Below are 16,402 nucleotides of genomic sequence, written 5' to 3'. Positions count from 1 at the left end.
TCCAAACGTGGTATCAAATGAGACAACACTTCGGCCTAACCGAAATGTCCACCATGGCCCCCACAACCACCGGTTCATGCCCACAACAATTGACGCCACCATCAAAAGACAGAGACAGGATGAGGGGACGCTGATGGTTAGTGACAGGTACGCAGACGACAGACTAGCGGCCCTGGAGGTACTCACAGAGAGGTTCCAACTTACCTAAAGGGAACGAGATGAGGTATATACAGGTTAAGAACTTACTCCGTAGGGAAACTTGCTAGTTGAGGAACTGTTGGGACGTGGGTGACCTAGGGAAGGGGAACTGTGGGATCTATATGGACGAGACCAGGAAAAATGGGAGGGAGAGCTAGGCATGAAAGTAGGGGGAGGACTGAAGCACTGCACAGGACAAACTCCACCTCCACATGCCAGGGCTGAGCCTAAAGTAGCTAAAGGTGGTGCACAGAGTGCACATGACCAGAACCCAAATGAACAGGTTCTTCCCGGAGGTGGAGGACAAATCCGAATGGTGCCAGGGAGGCCCGGCCAACCAGGTCCACATGTTCTAGGCCTGCGCCCGACTTGCCGGGTCTGGGTAATCTACTTTGAGGCAATGATCAAGGTTGTTGGAGTGAAGGTGGAACAAGGCCCAAAAGTAGCAGTCCTTGGGGTTTCAGATCGGCCAGAACTCTTCATGGGGAGGGGGGCCGACGCCCTAGCTTTGCCTCCCTAATCACCCACCGAAGAATCATGCTCGGCTGGCAATCAGCAGCACCACCTAAAGACTGGCTGTCCGACCTGGCGGAACCCTCCAACTGGAGAGGATAAAATTTGCCATCCGTGGGTCGGAAGAGGGCTTCCACAGACATGGAAGGGGGGTGGAAGGAGGCAAGGACAAGCCACGGATCGCAACGGAAAGGGAAGCTGAGGCCGGGGGGAGAGGGGATACAGGGGAGGGGGTCAAAACACAAAAAGATGGCGTGACACAAGCGACATAGCCGCAGGAACCGGGCCCGAGGGCAAGCAGGAAAAGGCAGAGGGAGCCACAACTAGACAAGCTCGGGCCAATACAGGGCAGCCAACTAAGGCAGAGCGGCCAAAGGGAAGCCACAGCCATGGAGTGGGAGGAGACACTTGTAAATATGTGTAATGATCCTTGTTTGTTTGTATCATTTTTGTTTTCTTCTCGTTCTTTGGCTTATTGTAATTTTTAATTTTTCTTTGATCACGTTGCTCAATACCTTGTGTGGTGATGAAACCTGTAAATTTAAAGAACAAGCTGGAATGTGTAACATAAAATTGTGAAAAGCAATAAAAACATTTTTTTTTAAAAGAAAAAGGGCTTTGGGCTTGTAACAGGTCACATGGTGAGACTGCCGAGTTTGTTGCCACCTTTTAAAGCAACAAGAAGCTATCCTCTGGAGAAATCCATCAGGCAGACATTGAACCAGCTACAAGCAAACTAAGCAGCCAATGGAATAATGATAATGCCTTGAAGGTGAGAGAAGTTCCCAACTTTCTCCAACTTCAAATTCACTTGAGAATCAATTTCCTGGAAATTCAACTACAAGAGGCGTTGCGGCTTATTGACAATCCTCTGCTGTGTAAAGACCTCCACTTCAACTAAAACACCAACTTGTCCGAGAAGCCACAGGTCTGCCTTAAAATAGAGACTGAGACGATCATACGTTGTAATTGTATTATTTTTCCCTGTATCAAACCTTTGTATGAGTGATGGTATGGATAATGAGTGAGTGAAACATCACATTTTAAACTTGATAACCCTTCTTATTTTTAAATTCACAAAAAGCTTGCTGCTGGATTTTTTTAATTGGGCAGTCACTGAGGGTAAGAAAACATACATCCTTCACATATGAAACATTGATCATGGCAGTAATAAAACACACAAATGCTATCTGCGACGAGTGTATTGACATGCTGGAAACGGTGCAATAAAGAATGACAAAAGTGACAAAAGATCAGCAAGGTTGTGCATAATTGGATGAGTTGGCTGGGTACCTTTTCTTTTGAAAAGAGAAATCTCAACGATGCGCTATTAGAGGTCTTTAAAATTATGAAAGGTTTTGATAGAGCAGACACGGAGTTGATGCTTGTGTGAGAGTGCGAAACTAGAGGCCATCAATAAAAGATAGTCACTGGTGAAGTAGCAAATAAGATGGGGATGGGAAACCCATTTTTATACTTGGATTTCCAAAAGGCATTTGATATGGTGCTACATCTCTGATTACTACACAAAATAAGAGCACATGGTGTAGGGGATAACATATTAGCATCGCTAAAGGATTGGTTAGCTAACAGGAAATCGAGAGTATGGTGCGCTCATCATTGAAAACTGTCTCCTGGCAAGATTCAGTGGAAGGCCCAGAGAGCCCCATTAGCTGCTGCGGAAGCTATTGCCTGGCTTGGAGCCAGGGTCATTGAATTTATTCAAGGCAGAGTTTGACAGATTTTCAAAGGTTATGGGGCAGACAGGAAAGTGGCGTTGAGACCACAACGTGATCAGCCAGATTTTATTGAATAGCGGAGCAGGCTGAGGGGGAATTACCTCCTCCTGCTCCTAAGTCCTATGTTCCTATGTCCAGCAAGAAATCAAACCGGGAATTCAGGAGAAATCTTTTTAACCAGAAAGTGGTTAGAATGTGGAACTCGCTTCCACGGGGAATAGTTCTGAAAAATAGTATAATTTCATTTCCGGTTCAACTGGAAAAAAGGCATATGAGGGTTAAGGGAATATCGAAGGTACACAGATAGAGTTACATGAGGAACGATGATGGAAGACCTAGTGGAACACAAATGCCAACATGAATTGGTTGGGCTGAATGGCCAGTTTCTCTGCTACGTGTTTTATGTTACCTCTAGATATGACTGTTCCAGTGCTCTCCTGGCCCTTCTCTAACCTTGCACACCCTAATCTTGAGGTAATCCAAAACACTGCCGTCCTTGTCTCGCACCAAGTCCCATTCACCCGTTACTGCCTGTGCTCTCTGCCTGACAGTTGCTCTGGTGTGGAAATGCCTCCGCTTTAAGATTCTCTGATCCCTTTATGGACACGTTCCTCCCTATCCCAGTAATTTACTCCAGTCCTAAAATCCTCCCAGATCTCTCCGCTCTTATAATTCTGGCATCTTCCATATCACCAGTTTTAATCACTCCACAGCGGACCTTACCTTCAGCTGATTAGGCCCTATGAAGCATTGTGAAAGTATTGCAGCGCTTGAGACTATCCCTTTCAAATTTCCATGTGTTGAAAGGGTGGAATTTGAATCCGCATGTGAGGTAAGAGTGTGGTTGTGAATTGGAAGCTGAAAATCAGCCAGCTTCTGTCCACTTGGGAGTCGTGTACGTCTGTGTGGGTTTTCTCAAATGACACTTTGACGTCTAGATGCTGGATTAAAATAGGATAGTTAAGAAATACAAGTCAATTAGTGTCAAGTACTGGAGTATAACTTTGCCCCCTGTGAGACATCCTACGGCTGTCACCTTATTTGAACAAGTAGCATGAAATACTGTATTACAAACTATGCTGTCCTTTAGTATATTCTACCCCTCTACCTCTCTCTCCTCAAGAGTCTTAACCATTTGACCAAGTGTTTGAATATTCCTAATGTCTCCTTCTTTGGTTCAGTGTTAATTTCTGCCTGATTACGCTTCAATGAAGTGGGATGTTTTCCTAGATTTGCAGCCCTAAGCAAATGTGGATTGTTGCATTGCACCGACCTCCTTTGTAGTTAATGACCAGGAAATGTCCAGATTAGGACTGTGGTCAGGGCAGAGTTTGTCAGGTCTCCGCTACGGTGCCAAGTAAAGGTGATATAGTTGACTTTGTGAGTGTGTGGGTTAGGGGAAGAAGGGGAGGAGGAGGTGAAATGGGCCATTGGTCTGTTTTTTAATCTGGATAATGTGCACACAAGGGCAGAATCGAGCTCTCCCCCATGAAGCCCAATGGTCAAATGGCTAGACTTGCATAAAGAATGACTACTTGAGTGAAGTAATGAAGAAGTAAGCATTGTGGGAGGAGTAGGAACAGCAGGAATTCACAGCTAATCGCAAGACTTTTTTTTTCCCAAATCCTGTTTTTATTCTTGTAATTATAGTTACTTAAAATACTCCAGCACCTTCACAATTATATTGTCAGTGCAAGATTTGCAGTGAATATAAGACGTAGCCTGCCACTGCACTAAATACATGTTTAACCAGTCTGATTGAGGTATCTATCTGTTTTTTGTAATTTTTCAGTCCCCTTTCCCCAATTCTGCACAACAGACCCAAAGGTACCAACTTATTCAAGCATACAGTACCATTAGATGGGGGTGTCAGGAATCGGCCATTAATAGCTTGGGCCTGTTCTGCCTTCCATTGAGATCATGGCTGATCTAACTCCAGGTACTCCTCTTTTCCCCATGTGCTTTCAATTAACAAAGAATTAGAAATCTCAGATTTAAAATGGACAATTGACGCAGAATAAAATAAGGCAAACTCTTTTTCATCTTTGGATGCATGCAACTTTACGTAGAGACGTTAGACCACTATTGGGTTTTGGAGCCTTGTTTGAACTATTTATTCACCCCAAACTATTCCAAGGATGTTGGGCTCTTTGATCTGCCATTGTCACTCTAGCTGAGACTAGATAACTCTGCAAAAAACTACAAATGCACCGGGAAACGTCATGATCTGTATTACTTGCAACCATGACATGCAGAATATTTGCTGCCCAAGCCAAATTTTTTTAAATTCAGTGTCAGCTAATATTTCAATTTTAAATTTCTTATTTTTAAATACTTAAGTTAACATAAGAGTTCAAGTCCAACACCAAAGGCTTCACTTTTTTTTTCCAATTAAGGGGCAAAATTAGCGTGGCCAATTCACCTACCCTGCACATCTTTGGGTTGTAGGGGTGAAACCCACGCAGACATGGGGAGAATGTGCAAACTCCACACGGAGAGTGACCCAGGGCCGGGATCGAACCTGGGTTCTCGCCGCCGTGATCCAAAGGCTTCACTAAGGTGGCACTATCCTTTGGTTTCTCCAAACCCCGGTATCCTGGCTCCACCAAGCTGCGCATGGCTCCCAGAGCTTCTTCAGAACCCTAACCATCTCCAGCACAGAACCGATTCTTGGCTCTCCAGGACTTCTCTGAGCTCTAACTGCGTGGAGCCTGCTAACAGCCCCACACCTTTTCAGTATCCAGCCGCAGAACACTCAAACACACATATAAATTGGAATGAGAGCACCTCCTTAAGCACCACCTATCTCCCTGATGAGATAGCCTGCTCTCTGGTCTGCCCTCAAACTGAGCTTCAAAACTATTATCCTTCCTTTACAATTTCTCCAGCTAAGTAAGCCCACCCGCTGTTTTATGACACCATCTATTCGAACTCTATTGAACAAACATAGGTAACCTTTTAAGTGTTCAGGCAATCTCTAACGCCCAGCAATTTAGTTATCTTACCTTCACAGCAATATCCTATCCTGGACAAATATTACCTCATAGTATTAACATGAGTTTAAGAGCCGCGAGGTTTTGCTGCAGCTTTATAAAACCTTAGTTGGACCACACTTGGAATATTGTGTCCAGTTCTGGTCGCCTCATTATAGGAAGGATGTGGATGCTTTGGGGAGGGTACAGAGGAGATTTACCAGGATGCTGCCTGGACTGAAGAAAGGTTGAGGGAGCTAGGGTTTTTCTCACTGGAGCGAAGAAGGCAGAGAGGTGACTTGATAGAGGTGTACAAGGTGATGAGAGGCGTGGATAGCCAGAGACTTTTCCCCAGGGTGGAAATGGCTGTCACGAGGGGAATTTTAAGGTGATTGGAGGAAGGTACAGGGGAGATGTCAGAGGTAGGTTCTTTATACAGAGAGTGGTGAGTGTGTGGAATGCACTGCCAGCAGAGGTGGTGGAGTTAGATATTTAAGCGACTCTTGGACAGGCACATGGACAGCAGTAAAATTGAAGGGGTGTAGGTTTGGTTGATCTTAGATTAGGATAAATGGTCGGCACAACATCGTGGGCTGAAGGGCCTGCACTGTGCTGTACTGTTCAATGTTCTATGTACCATGAACTAGATATTCGCCACAACCAACTTGAGTAAAACAGATTACCGGGCCTTTTATCTCGTAGCTCTTTGTGGACATTCTCTGCAGAAACTGCCTGCTGCATTTCCTACATTACTACACAAGTAATTATTGTACTTCTAAAGTTGTCAGGTGGCTGCAAAATATTTTGAGGCATCCTGTGATCATGAAAGTCGCCACATACTTGCAAGTCTTTGTTCTTTGATAAGTTAGTCGACACTTGAAACATTGAATGCTGCTACTGTTTTGCAGGTTAGCAGAAGTAACAGCTGGCACAACCATGGAACTGGAAAGCACACTGGGTATCTTTGGGGGTTACTCACGAAGCCTGTCCATGTTAATTTAATACTTAATACTGTGATATTGAATATCATGCCTGAAAGGCACGTTGTAAGTCATGCAGCCCCAAATGTTGAGCAGCAGGGATTCCTCCGTTACAATCCTGTTCTGGGCTACAATCTTATTAGACTTTGAATTAGATTCTCCTGCAGGTTTTGCTGCATTATGGTTTGGCTCGAGTCTTCAATGCTATATGCCATGTAAAGAAAAAGACCCATGCTATTTCTGTTGCATCTTTCACAAGATCAGGAAATCCTAAAATACTTTTAAATGTAGTAAGTGTAATTTCAGGAATGGGAATTGAATGCACAACCTTCTAAGTTCAAGGTGAAAGTGCTGAGCCAGAGGTACAAGAATAGTAAATTTGCATCGTTCCTGCTTCAGACCTCTGTTATGAGTATTTTCAAATGTTATTAAATGCTATTGACTATTGTGATATCAATCTGTATGTGTGGGAACCATTTTGCATGTAGGGAATTTCCACAAATATCAACGCAATAAGGGCAGCACGGTGGCGCAGTGGGTTAACCAAGGTCCCAGGTTCGATCCCGGCTCTGGGTCACTGTCCGTGTAGAGTTTGCACATTCTCCCCGTGTTTGCATGGGTTTCACCCCCACAACCCAAAGATGTGCAGGGTAGGTGGATTGGCCACGCTAAATTGCCCCTTAATTGGAAAAAATGAATTGGGTACTCTAAATTTAAAAATATATATATATCAATGCAATTAATAGGTAATTTGGCTTTGTGCTGTTGGTTGAGAGGTAAACAATGTCAAAACATTCGGTTTAACTTCCCTCCTCCTCAAAGTAGTGCCATAAGATCTTTTACATCTAGCTGAGGTCTGATGGACTAGATGACTAAAAGCTTGGTGAGGTAGGTTTTAAGAAACATCTTTGAGGTGGAAAGAGGTAGTGAGGTTTAGGGAAGAAATTCTAAATCTTATTCACGTCATTATTACTAAAAATACTTTGACATACTAGGTGAGAAATCTGCCAGGGGATTCTCTACCACGTTCTACCACAAGCCTACCTTCACCGGTCAGTATATCCGTTGGGATTCTTCCAGTTCCACATGCTACAAGATTGGTCATATCGGCAAGCCTATAAATAGGGCCCATGTCATTTGCTCACCGTGTAATCATGATGCTGAAATAGAGCGCATCAAAGACATCCTGTGCTATAATGGCTACCCTGATCAGATAATTTCATGCTACTATCATGCAAACTCATGAACGGCCCTCAGGTTATGGCCCTGAAAAGTGCTCAGTCTATCTCCGATTACCCGGGTACCTCAAACATCTGAGCAACAGGTGAAGCTAGTTGTTTCACGCTGCTACTATGCAGCAGCAACGCGAGTGATGGTCACCACTAACAGGACGCTGTCATCAAGCCAAACGGACATTCTGCCTATAACACACATGAGTAATGTTATATATGGATTTCAGTGCCAGTGTGATGCGAGGTATGTAGACTATACACCTCAAAGACTGGCGAGTCAAATCAAGCAGCAAGTGCCAGCCGCAGTTCACAATGGGCAAAATACAGACTGTACCCAAACAGCCTGTACTTGCAAAACTCAAAATATAGTGTCCAGCATTAGGTCTGATTCTGTGATTGGACAACATTTGCTAAATAATCCTCAGTGTGAAAAGAGTTACGCTGACAACCACTTTAAAATTGTCAGTCGGGCTCACAGTGTGGCGTATTTGCATGTACCAGAAGCTACATGTATTAATACATGGGGCCCTGTTCTTTACAAACAGAAATAAAATATACACATTTTACATATTTCAGCTAACCACGATAAGTGACAGCCATTCACTGGCTCATTCCCCAGCGCAATGCCTTTACCAATCAGGGTTATCTGCCTGGCTTAAACTTCAAACAATGCTTGGCAGTTATCTTTCAGTCGTCATCAGCTAGTGCATTCTCCATGGCAAAGCCTCTACCGCTTGTCAACCAATGAGCATTCTCTTCTCATACAGTATAAATTGTTTTCCTCCTCTTCTGGTATTCTTGCAAAGTGGCCTGGTGAGTGCAAGATGAAAAGCTTTGACATGTCTCAAGTTCAATATGACCAAATGGTTACATGTCATTATTGCAAATTTGGGTAAGCTGGAGGTAATCCTGTCGATACAGTGACATCAGTCACTTCCTTCCGCAATCGTCAAGTGTCTTCATTTTATGGGAGTTGGTCAAACAGCTTTCGAAGAGCCAGCACAAGCACGATGGGCTGAATGGCTTCTTTGTGTGCAATAAGGTGCTATGATATCTGAATATTGACCATACTTTCTTTCCTCACAGATTACTGTTCACTAAGGTAAAACTGGAGACGGTGTGCAGGGGGCCTGATGAAGCTTTACTCACTTGCAAACACATGCTTCAGATCTGGAAGTCATGCTACAAACTCACAAACCCCAGGTATGCATGTTGGAGTTCCCGAATCAAAATTCTAAACCTAAGCTATCTGGAAGAAACAATGGAAGACAGGGAAAGGAAATGTAATGAACGAGATTTGTATTATTTCAAAAGACGAAGGAGAATGTGATAAGGATCACATAAGAAATTAAGGTGGGTACATGGAAGGTTGAAATGCAAACCAAGTCTGCAGGATAACAGTTGGTTTGTCACGGCTCGCCTTTTGGCAGCCCTTCTATAATGTCAGAAAAGAAAGAAAATACTTGTACTTACAACGTCATAAATTGCTTCCCCAGTCAATGAGGTGATTTTGAAGTGCTGTCGTTGTGATGTGGGAAATGCTGCAAAAATTTACAAAAACTATCTGAATTTAGAAATTGAGCAAACAGTCTTGAAATTTGATGACGCCATTTTGGTTATTGATAATAGGAATTGTGAAAGCCTGCAAGAGAATGTAGATAGGCTAGCAAGATGGGAAAATAATAATAATCTCTATTAGTGTCACAAGTAAGCTTAACATTAACACTGCAATGGATTGGATTGGATTGGATTTGTTTATTGTCACGTGTACCGAGGTACAGTGAAAAGTATTTTTCTGCGAGCAGCTCAACAGATCATTAAGTACATGAGAAGAAAAGGGAATAAAATAAAATACATAATAGGGCAACACAACATATACAATGTAACTACAAAAGCACTGGCATCGGATGAAGCATACAGGGTGTAGTGTTCATGAAATCAGTCCATATGAGGGTCATTTAGGAGTCTGGTGACAGTGGGGAAGAAGCTGTTTTTGAGTCTGTTCGTGCGTGTTCTCAGACTTCTGTATCTCCTGCCCGATGGAAGAAGTTGGAAGAGTGAGTAAGTCGGGTGGGAGGGATCTTTGATTATACTGCCCGCTTTCCCCAGGCAGCGGGAGGTGTAGATGGAGTCAATGGATGGGAGGCAGGTTTGTGTGATGGACTGGGCGGTGTTCACGACTCTCTGAAGTTTCTTGCGGTCCTGGGCCGAGCAGTTGCCATTCCAGGCTGTGATGCAGCCCGATAGGATGCTTTCTATGGTGCATCTGTAAAAGTTGGTAAGAGTCAATGTGGACATGCCGAATTTCCTTAGTTTCCTGAGGAAGTATAGGCGCTGTTGTGCTTTCTTGGTGGTAGCGTCGACGTGGGTGGACCAGGACAGACTTTTGGGGATGTGCACCCCTAGGAATTTGAAACTGCTAACCATCTCCACCTTGGCCCCGTTGATGCTGACAGGGGTGTGTACAGTACTTTGCTTCCTGAAGTCAATTACCAGCTCTTTAGTTTTGCTGGCATTGAAGGAGAGATTGTTGTCGCTGCACCACTCCACTAGGTTCTCTATCTCCCTCCTGTATTTGGACTCATCGTTATTCGAGATCCGGCCCACTATGGTCGTATCGTCAGCAAATTTGTAGATGGAGTTGGAACCAGGTTTTGCCACGCAGTCGTGTGTGTACAGGGAGTAGAGTAGGGGGCTAAGTACGCAGCCTTGCGGGGCGCCGGTGTTGAGGACTATTGTGGAGGAGGTGTTGTTGTTCATTCTTACTGATTGTGGTCTGTTGGCCAGAAAATCGAGGATCCAGTTGCAGAGTGGGGAGCCAAGTCCTAGGTTTTGGAGCTTTGATATGAGCTTGGCTGGGATTATGGTGTTGAAGGCGGAGCTGTAGTCAATAAATAGGAGTCTAATATAGGAGTCCTTGTTTTCGAGATGCTCTAGGGATGAGTGTAGGGCCAGGGAAATGGTGTCTGATGTGGACCGGTTGCAACGGTATGCGAATTGCAGTGGATCAAGGCGTTCTGGGAGTATGGAGGTGATGTGCTTCATGATCAACCTCTCGAAGCACTTCATTACGACTGAAGTCAGGGCCACTGGTCGGTAGTCATTGAGGCACGTTGCCTGGTTCTTCTTTGGTACCAGTATGATGGTGGTCTTCTTGAAGCAGGTGGGGACCTCGGAGCGGAGTAGGGACAGGTTAAAGATGTCCGTGAATACCTTTGCCAGTTGGTCTGCGCACGCTCTGAGTGCACGACCAGGGATCCCGTCTGGGCCCGTCGCCTTCCAAGGGTTCACTTTCAGGAAGGCCAATCTGACTTCGGAAGCTGTGATGGTGGGTATGGGTGAATTATGCGCTGCTGGGGCACTCGCCAGCGGATTGTTGGTTACCTGCTCGAACCGAGCATAGAATGCATTGAGTTCATCAGGGAGTGGTGCGCTGCTGCCAGAGATACTGTTCGGCTTTGCTTTGTAGCCCGTTATGTTGTTTAGTCCTTGCCACAACCGCCGAAGGTCTGTCTGTGACTCTAGCTTGGTTTGATATTCTCTCTTGGCATCTCTGATGGCTTTGCGGAGGGCGAACCTGGATTTCTTGTGTAGGTCAGGGTCGTCTGCCTTGAACGCCTCAGATCTGTCCTTCAGTAGGGCTGCTGCTGGATGATCCTGGGATCCGATGGGAGATGTCAGCTCTTGTGGAAGATAGGTGGTCGCGTCTGGCGGGGTCCAGGGCGCTGTTTACATATCTGGGGTCGCGTCTGGCAGGGTCCCGGGCGCTGGTTGAGGTAGAGGGGTTGCTAGGGGGGCATGTTTGCGGTCTGGATGGTCCCGGAGTTCTGCGGGCGCGGGAATACCTTGCAGCGCGTTTGGGTCCTCGTGCGTGGTCTCTGCCGTTTCGGGGTCCTGGGTCCTGGGCAGGGGCATCCTGAGGCAGGTTGGGCTGGGTCCCGTGGTCTGTTCCCTCCCAGGGCGCTCCTGGGGTCAGATCTTGAAGTAGGCCCGGTCGAGCCAATGAAGTTCCTAGTCAGCACATTACAGTGCCTGTTCGGGTGCACAGAGGGAGATTTCAGAATGTCCAAATCACCTAAAACGCAGCAAGAGGGGGCAGCTGCAGTTAAATGTAGAGAAGGAATCTTTCATTTTAAAAATCAAGTATTGGGAAGGAGATATACATAATGTGTAAGTTTTCAAATGAAGCAGAGAGGTCTTGCTGTGCAGGCAAATGGAATGCTTGGTTTTGTAGCTAAAAACATAGAATAAAATAACATCAAATTCAAATAAGACCTTGGTTTTGCTGCAGTTGGAATACTGGCTATGGTTTTGAGAACCCCATGATAGGAAAGGTATAAGAGCAAATGAAAAGATGCAATCTAAATTTGCAAGGGTGGAACCAGGATTGAAACATTACAGTTATGAGGAAAGGCTGGAGAAGTTTAGTGCTCTGCTCGCTCGGGGATACAGGGTGTTCTGATAGAGGTCTTGGTTCACGCTGGGCCAAATAGTGATTGATGGCTCCCATTTGTCAAAACCTGCCACGGCAAACTATCAAATTAAATTCAATACATATGATAATTTAGGAATGGGCTGGCACAAGAGAAAGTTTCAGAGTTTCATAGAATGTATAGTGCAGAAGGAGGCCATTCGGCCCATCAAGTCTGCACCGGCTCTTGGAAAGAGCACCCTACCCAAGGTCAACACCTCCACCCTATCCCCATAACCCAGTAACCCCACCCAACCCTCGGGCAATTTTGGACACTAAGGGCAATTTATCATGGCCAATCCACCTAACCTGCACATCTTTGGACCGTGGGGGGAAACCGGAGCACCCGGAGGAAACTCACGCACACACGGGGAGGATGTGCAGACTCCGCACAGACAGTGACCCAAGCCGGAATCGAACCTGGGACCCTGGAGCTGTGAAGCAATTGTGCTATCCACAATGCTACCGTGCTGCCAATGGAACAATGGAAACTACCAGATTGCCATAAAAATCCAATGGGTTCATTAATATCCTTCAAACAAGAAAATGTGCCTACCCGATTTGGTTGAGCCATCATCAGTCTAGGTTTACATTGTGTGGTTGACTCTGAGGTTGCCTGGCACGTTAATCAAAAACAATTGTTCTCAAGAAGATGGCCCAGCCTCATCTTCTCAAGGCTACAATAGATGAATAATAAATGTGACCCTGTCGGGTTCATTCAGATCCTGATGAATATATGTTTCAAAAAGGGAATTCAGTAGTTACTTGAAAATAAGGTAATATGTGGGATTAACTGGCAGCAAACGTGGTCAGATTTGATGGCCTAAATGGTCTCTGACATCCATGTGATTCTGCCCTTCAGGGGTGGAACATACTTGTCTGCAATGGGTTCAGTGGCAGTGTCATAGTGGTATTGTCTCGAGACTAGTATTCCCAGAGACGCAGGGCAAAATCTGGGGAACTGGATTCGAGTCCACCATGGCAGATGGTGCAATTTGAATTCAATAAAAACGACCGGGAAAACTCCCCCACTCTGTTATATTCCAGAAAACCAGATGGCGAAGGATAGAACTGGAGCCAATCTTTATACACTCTGTGCTTTACTTAGAGGTAGACATTATAAACATGCTGCTCCTAACCTCGCCATCATAGTTTCAGTCAGTTATTTGTCTCTTCTTTTCCATTTGGATTTGAATTTGGGTTTATTGTCACGTGTACTGAGGTACAGTGAAAAGTATTGTTCTGCATACAGTCCAGACAGATTGTTCCATACATGAAAAAGTATAAGACATATGATGGATACACAATGTAAATACATAGACACAGACATCCAAGTACGTGACTTGGAGGGGAACGCGCAGGGGGAAGGCCTCCAGGCAACTGCTGTCCGTGTTCTGCTGGGTGGTAAAGGTCAGCGGTTTGGAAGTTGCTGAACCTTGGTGAGTTGCTGCAGGGCATCTTGTAGATGGTAGACGTTACTGCCACTGTGTGCTGGTAGTGGCTCGAGGGAGACTCTGCTGCCACTGTATGCTGGTCGTGGCGCGAGAGAAGATGGTGGATGGGGTGTCTTATCAAGTGAGCTGTGTTGATTTTCTTAAGTGTTGTTGGAGCCGCACCTAACCAGACAAGTGGACAGTATTCCAGACACTCTGACTTGTGTCACATAGATGGTGGAAAGACTGTGGGAGTCAGGAGGTGACTTACATGACACAGAATTTGCAGTCTCTGACCTTTTTTTGTAACCACTGTATTCATGTGGCTCCTCCAGTTGAGTATCAGTGGTGGCCCCCAGGATGTTAGCAGTAGGACATGGTAATGACATTGAATGTCAGTTGTCGGGTGTTTAGATTCTCCTTTATTGGAAATGGTCATTCTGTGGCAAATGTTACTTGCTACTTAGCAACCCAAGCTTAAATGTTGTCCTGGTCCTACAGCATGCAGCCACAAAATGTTTCATTATCTAAGGAGTTGCGACTTGTGTGGTGTGTGTGTGCATGCGTGCACGTCCCTGCCTGTGTGCATGCCGCACCTCCCTGCCTGCCTGTCTGTGTGCGCGTGCACCTCCCTGCCTGCCTGTGTGCGCGCGCACCTCCCTGCCTGTCTGTGTGCACGTGCACCTCCCTGCCTGTCTGTGTGCGCGTGCACCTCCCTGCCTGTCTGTGTGCGCGTGCACCTCCCTGCCTGTCTGTGTGCGCGTGCACCTCCCTGCCTGTGTGCGCGTGCACCTCCCTGCCTGTCTGTGTGCGCGTGCTCCTCCCTGCCTGTCTGTGTGCGCGTGCACCTCCCTGCCTGTCTGTGTGCGCGCGCATCTCCCTGCCTGCCTGTGTGCGCGCGCATCTCCCTGCCTGTCTGTGTGCGCGTGCATCTCCCTGCCTGTCTGTGTGCGCGTGCACCTCCCTGCCTGTCTGTGTGCGCGCGCATCTCCCTGCCTGTCTGTGTGCGCGCGCATCTCCCTGCCTGTCTGTGTGCGCGTGCACCTCCCTGCCTGTCTGTGTGCGCGCGCATCTCCCTGCCTGTCTGTGTGCGCGTGCACCTCCCTGCCTGCCTGTGTGTGCGCGTACCTCCCTGCCTGTCTGTGTGCGCGTGCACCTCCCTGCCTGTCTGTGTGCGCGCGCACCTCCCTGCCTGTCTGTGTGCGCGCGCATCTCCCTGCCTGTCTGTGTGCGCGCGCATCTCCCTGCCTGTCTGTGAGCGCGCGCATCTCCCTGCCTGTCTGTGTGCGCGCGCATCTCCCTGCCTGTCTGTGTGCGCGCGCATCTCCCTGCCTGTCTGTGTGCGCGCGCATCTCCCTGCCTGTCTGTGTGCGCGCGCATCTCCCTGCCTGTCTGTGTGCGCGTGCATCTCCCTGCCTGTCTGTGTGCGCGCGCGAGATGTATTGAAGTCACCAGAGATGATAACAGATGTCTGTCGATAGAATTTTACTAAAAATAAAAAATATGGTAAAGACGTCTGCCAGCAGGAAATCCAGTAGCAACCAGTTTGCAGGCAGCATATGGAAACTTTCATAGGGGGAACGTAAAGCCCTGGGCATAGACTTTTACTGACTGTTAGTCAGGAAAAGTATGGAGTTGGCTTAAACTGTGATTGATGGGGATAAACTCTTTCAGGATCACGATGGAATTCTCACACAAGTTTGCAGGGGCTGTTTAGCACGGGGCTAAATCGCTGGCTTTGAAAGCAGACCAAGGCGGGCCAGCAGCACGGTTCAATTCCCGTAACAGCCTCCCCGAACAGGCGCCGGAATGTGGCGACTTGGGGCTTTTCACAGTAACTTCATTGAAGTCTACTTGTGACAATAAGCAATTTTCATTTCATTTCATACTGGTGTTGACGTACTGACCTGAAGACTGTCTCAGTCACTGCCTACTCCAGTTCAGAGGTTAACCAATTCAGTTCTGTCATTCCGAATCATTGTCTATGGTCAATCATTTTGTTTACTTTTCTTCAGCAGATTTTGACTACTTGTTGGGAGTATAGCTCTGTGGGTACAGTGGGGAAATGAGGTAGAAGCAGTACTGATAAAGCTGGAAGAGATATAGGGCAATAATGCTATGTATTTAAGGGAAATCATGGGGATAACAGAACCTGTGACACAATCTTTCAAACATCATTAGATAAAGGAGTTGTGATGGAGACTGAGTATCTCGCGCGCCTGCCCCCCATTAGTCATCTGTGAGCGAGGCTATGTGACTGGGAAGTCCGGCCTGATTGAGTCCCCACCTGAAATGGTGAAACAAAGTGTATTGTGTTCACCAGTCAACATGTTTGACTGTGGATGGGGGCATATCCACTGAACCTGGCCCAGTTTTCACCTGACAAGTCTGGTCGTGCATGTAGTGGTAGGTACACTCATAGTGCTGATAGGGAGGGAATTCCAAGATTTTGACCCAGCAACAGTGAAGGAACAACAATATATTTCCAAGCCAGGATGGTTAGTGACATGGAGGGGAACTCCCAGATGGTGTTATTCCCATATATGAAAAAAATGAAAATGAAATGAAATCGCTTATTGTCACAAGTAGGCTTCAAATGACGTTACTGTGAAAAGCCCCTAGTCGCCACATTCCAGCGCCTGTTCAGGGAGGTTGGTACAGGAATTGAACCGTGCTGCTGGCCTGCCTTTGTCTGCTTTCAAAGCCAGCGATTTAGCCCTGTGCTAAACCAGCCCCTATATATATGCTACTCTTGCCCTTCTAGATATTTTTTAAAATTAATTTACAGGATGTGTGCGTCGCTGGTTAGAACAGCATTTATTGCCCATCCCTAGTTGCCCTTCAGAAGGTGGTGGTGAGCTGCT

General features: G+C 46.4%; 1 protein-coding gene across 2 annotated transcripts in view; it reads left to right on the top strand.

Annotated features, from left to right (window-relative positions):
• Nucleotides 1-16,402, top strand: part of ttc7b (tetratricopeptide repeat domain 7B) — a 378,370-nt gene that overhangs the window by 208,648 nt on the left and 153,320 nt on the right. For both annotated transcript variants that reach the window (XM_072494039.1, XM_072494049.1), the window contains exon 16: nt 8,721-8,837. In XM_072494039.1, coding sequence (XP_072350140.1) covers nt 8,721-8,837 — 117 coding nt within the window. The remainder of the gene's footprint in view (nt 1-8,720; nt 8,838-16,402) is intronic.

Source organism: Scyliorhinus torazame, chromosome 2, assembly GCF_047496885.1.
Source record: "Scyliorhinus torazame isolate Kashiwa2021f chromosome 2, sScyTor2.1, whole genome shotgun sequence".
NCBI classification, from domain to species: Eukaryota; Metazoa; Chordata; class Chondrichthyes; order Carcharhiniformes; family Scyliorhinidae; genus Scyliorhinus; species Scyliorhinus torazame.
This window is presented reverse-complemented; position numbering and strand designations above follow the sequence as displayed.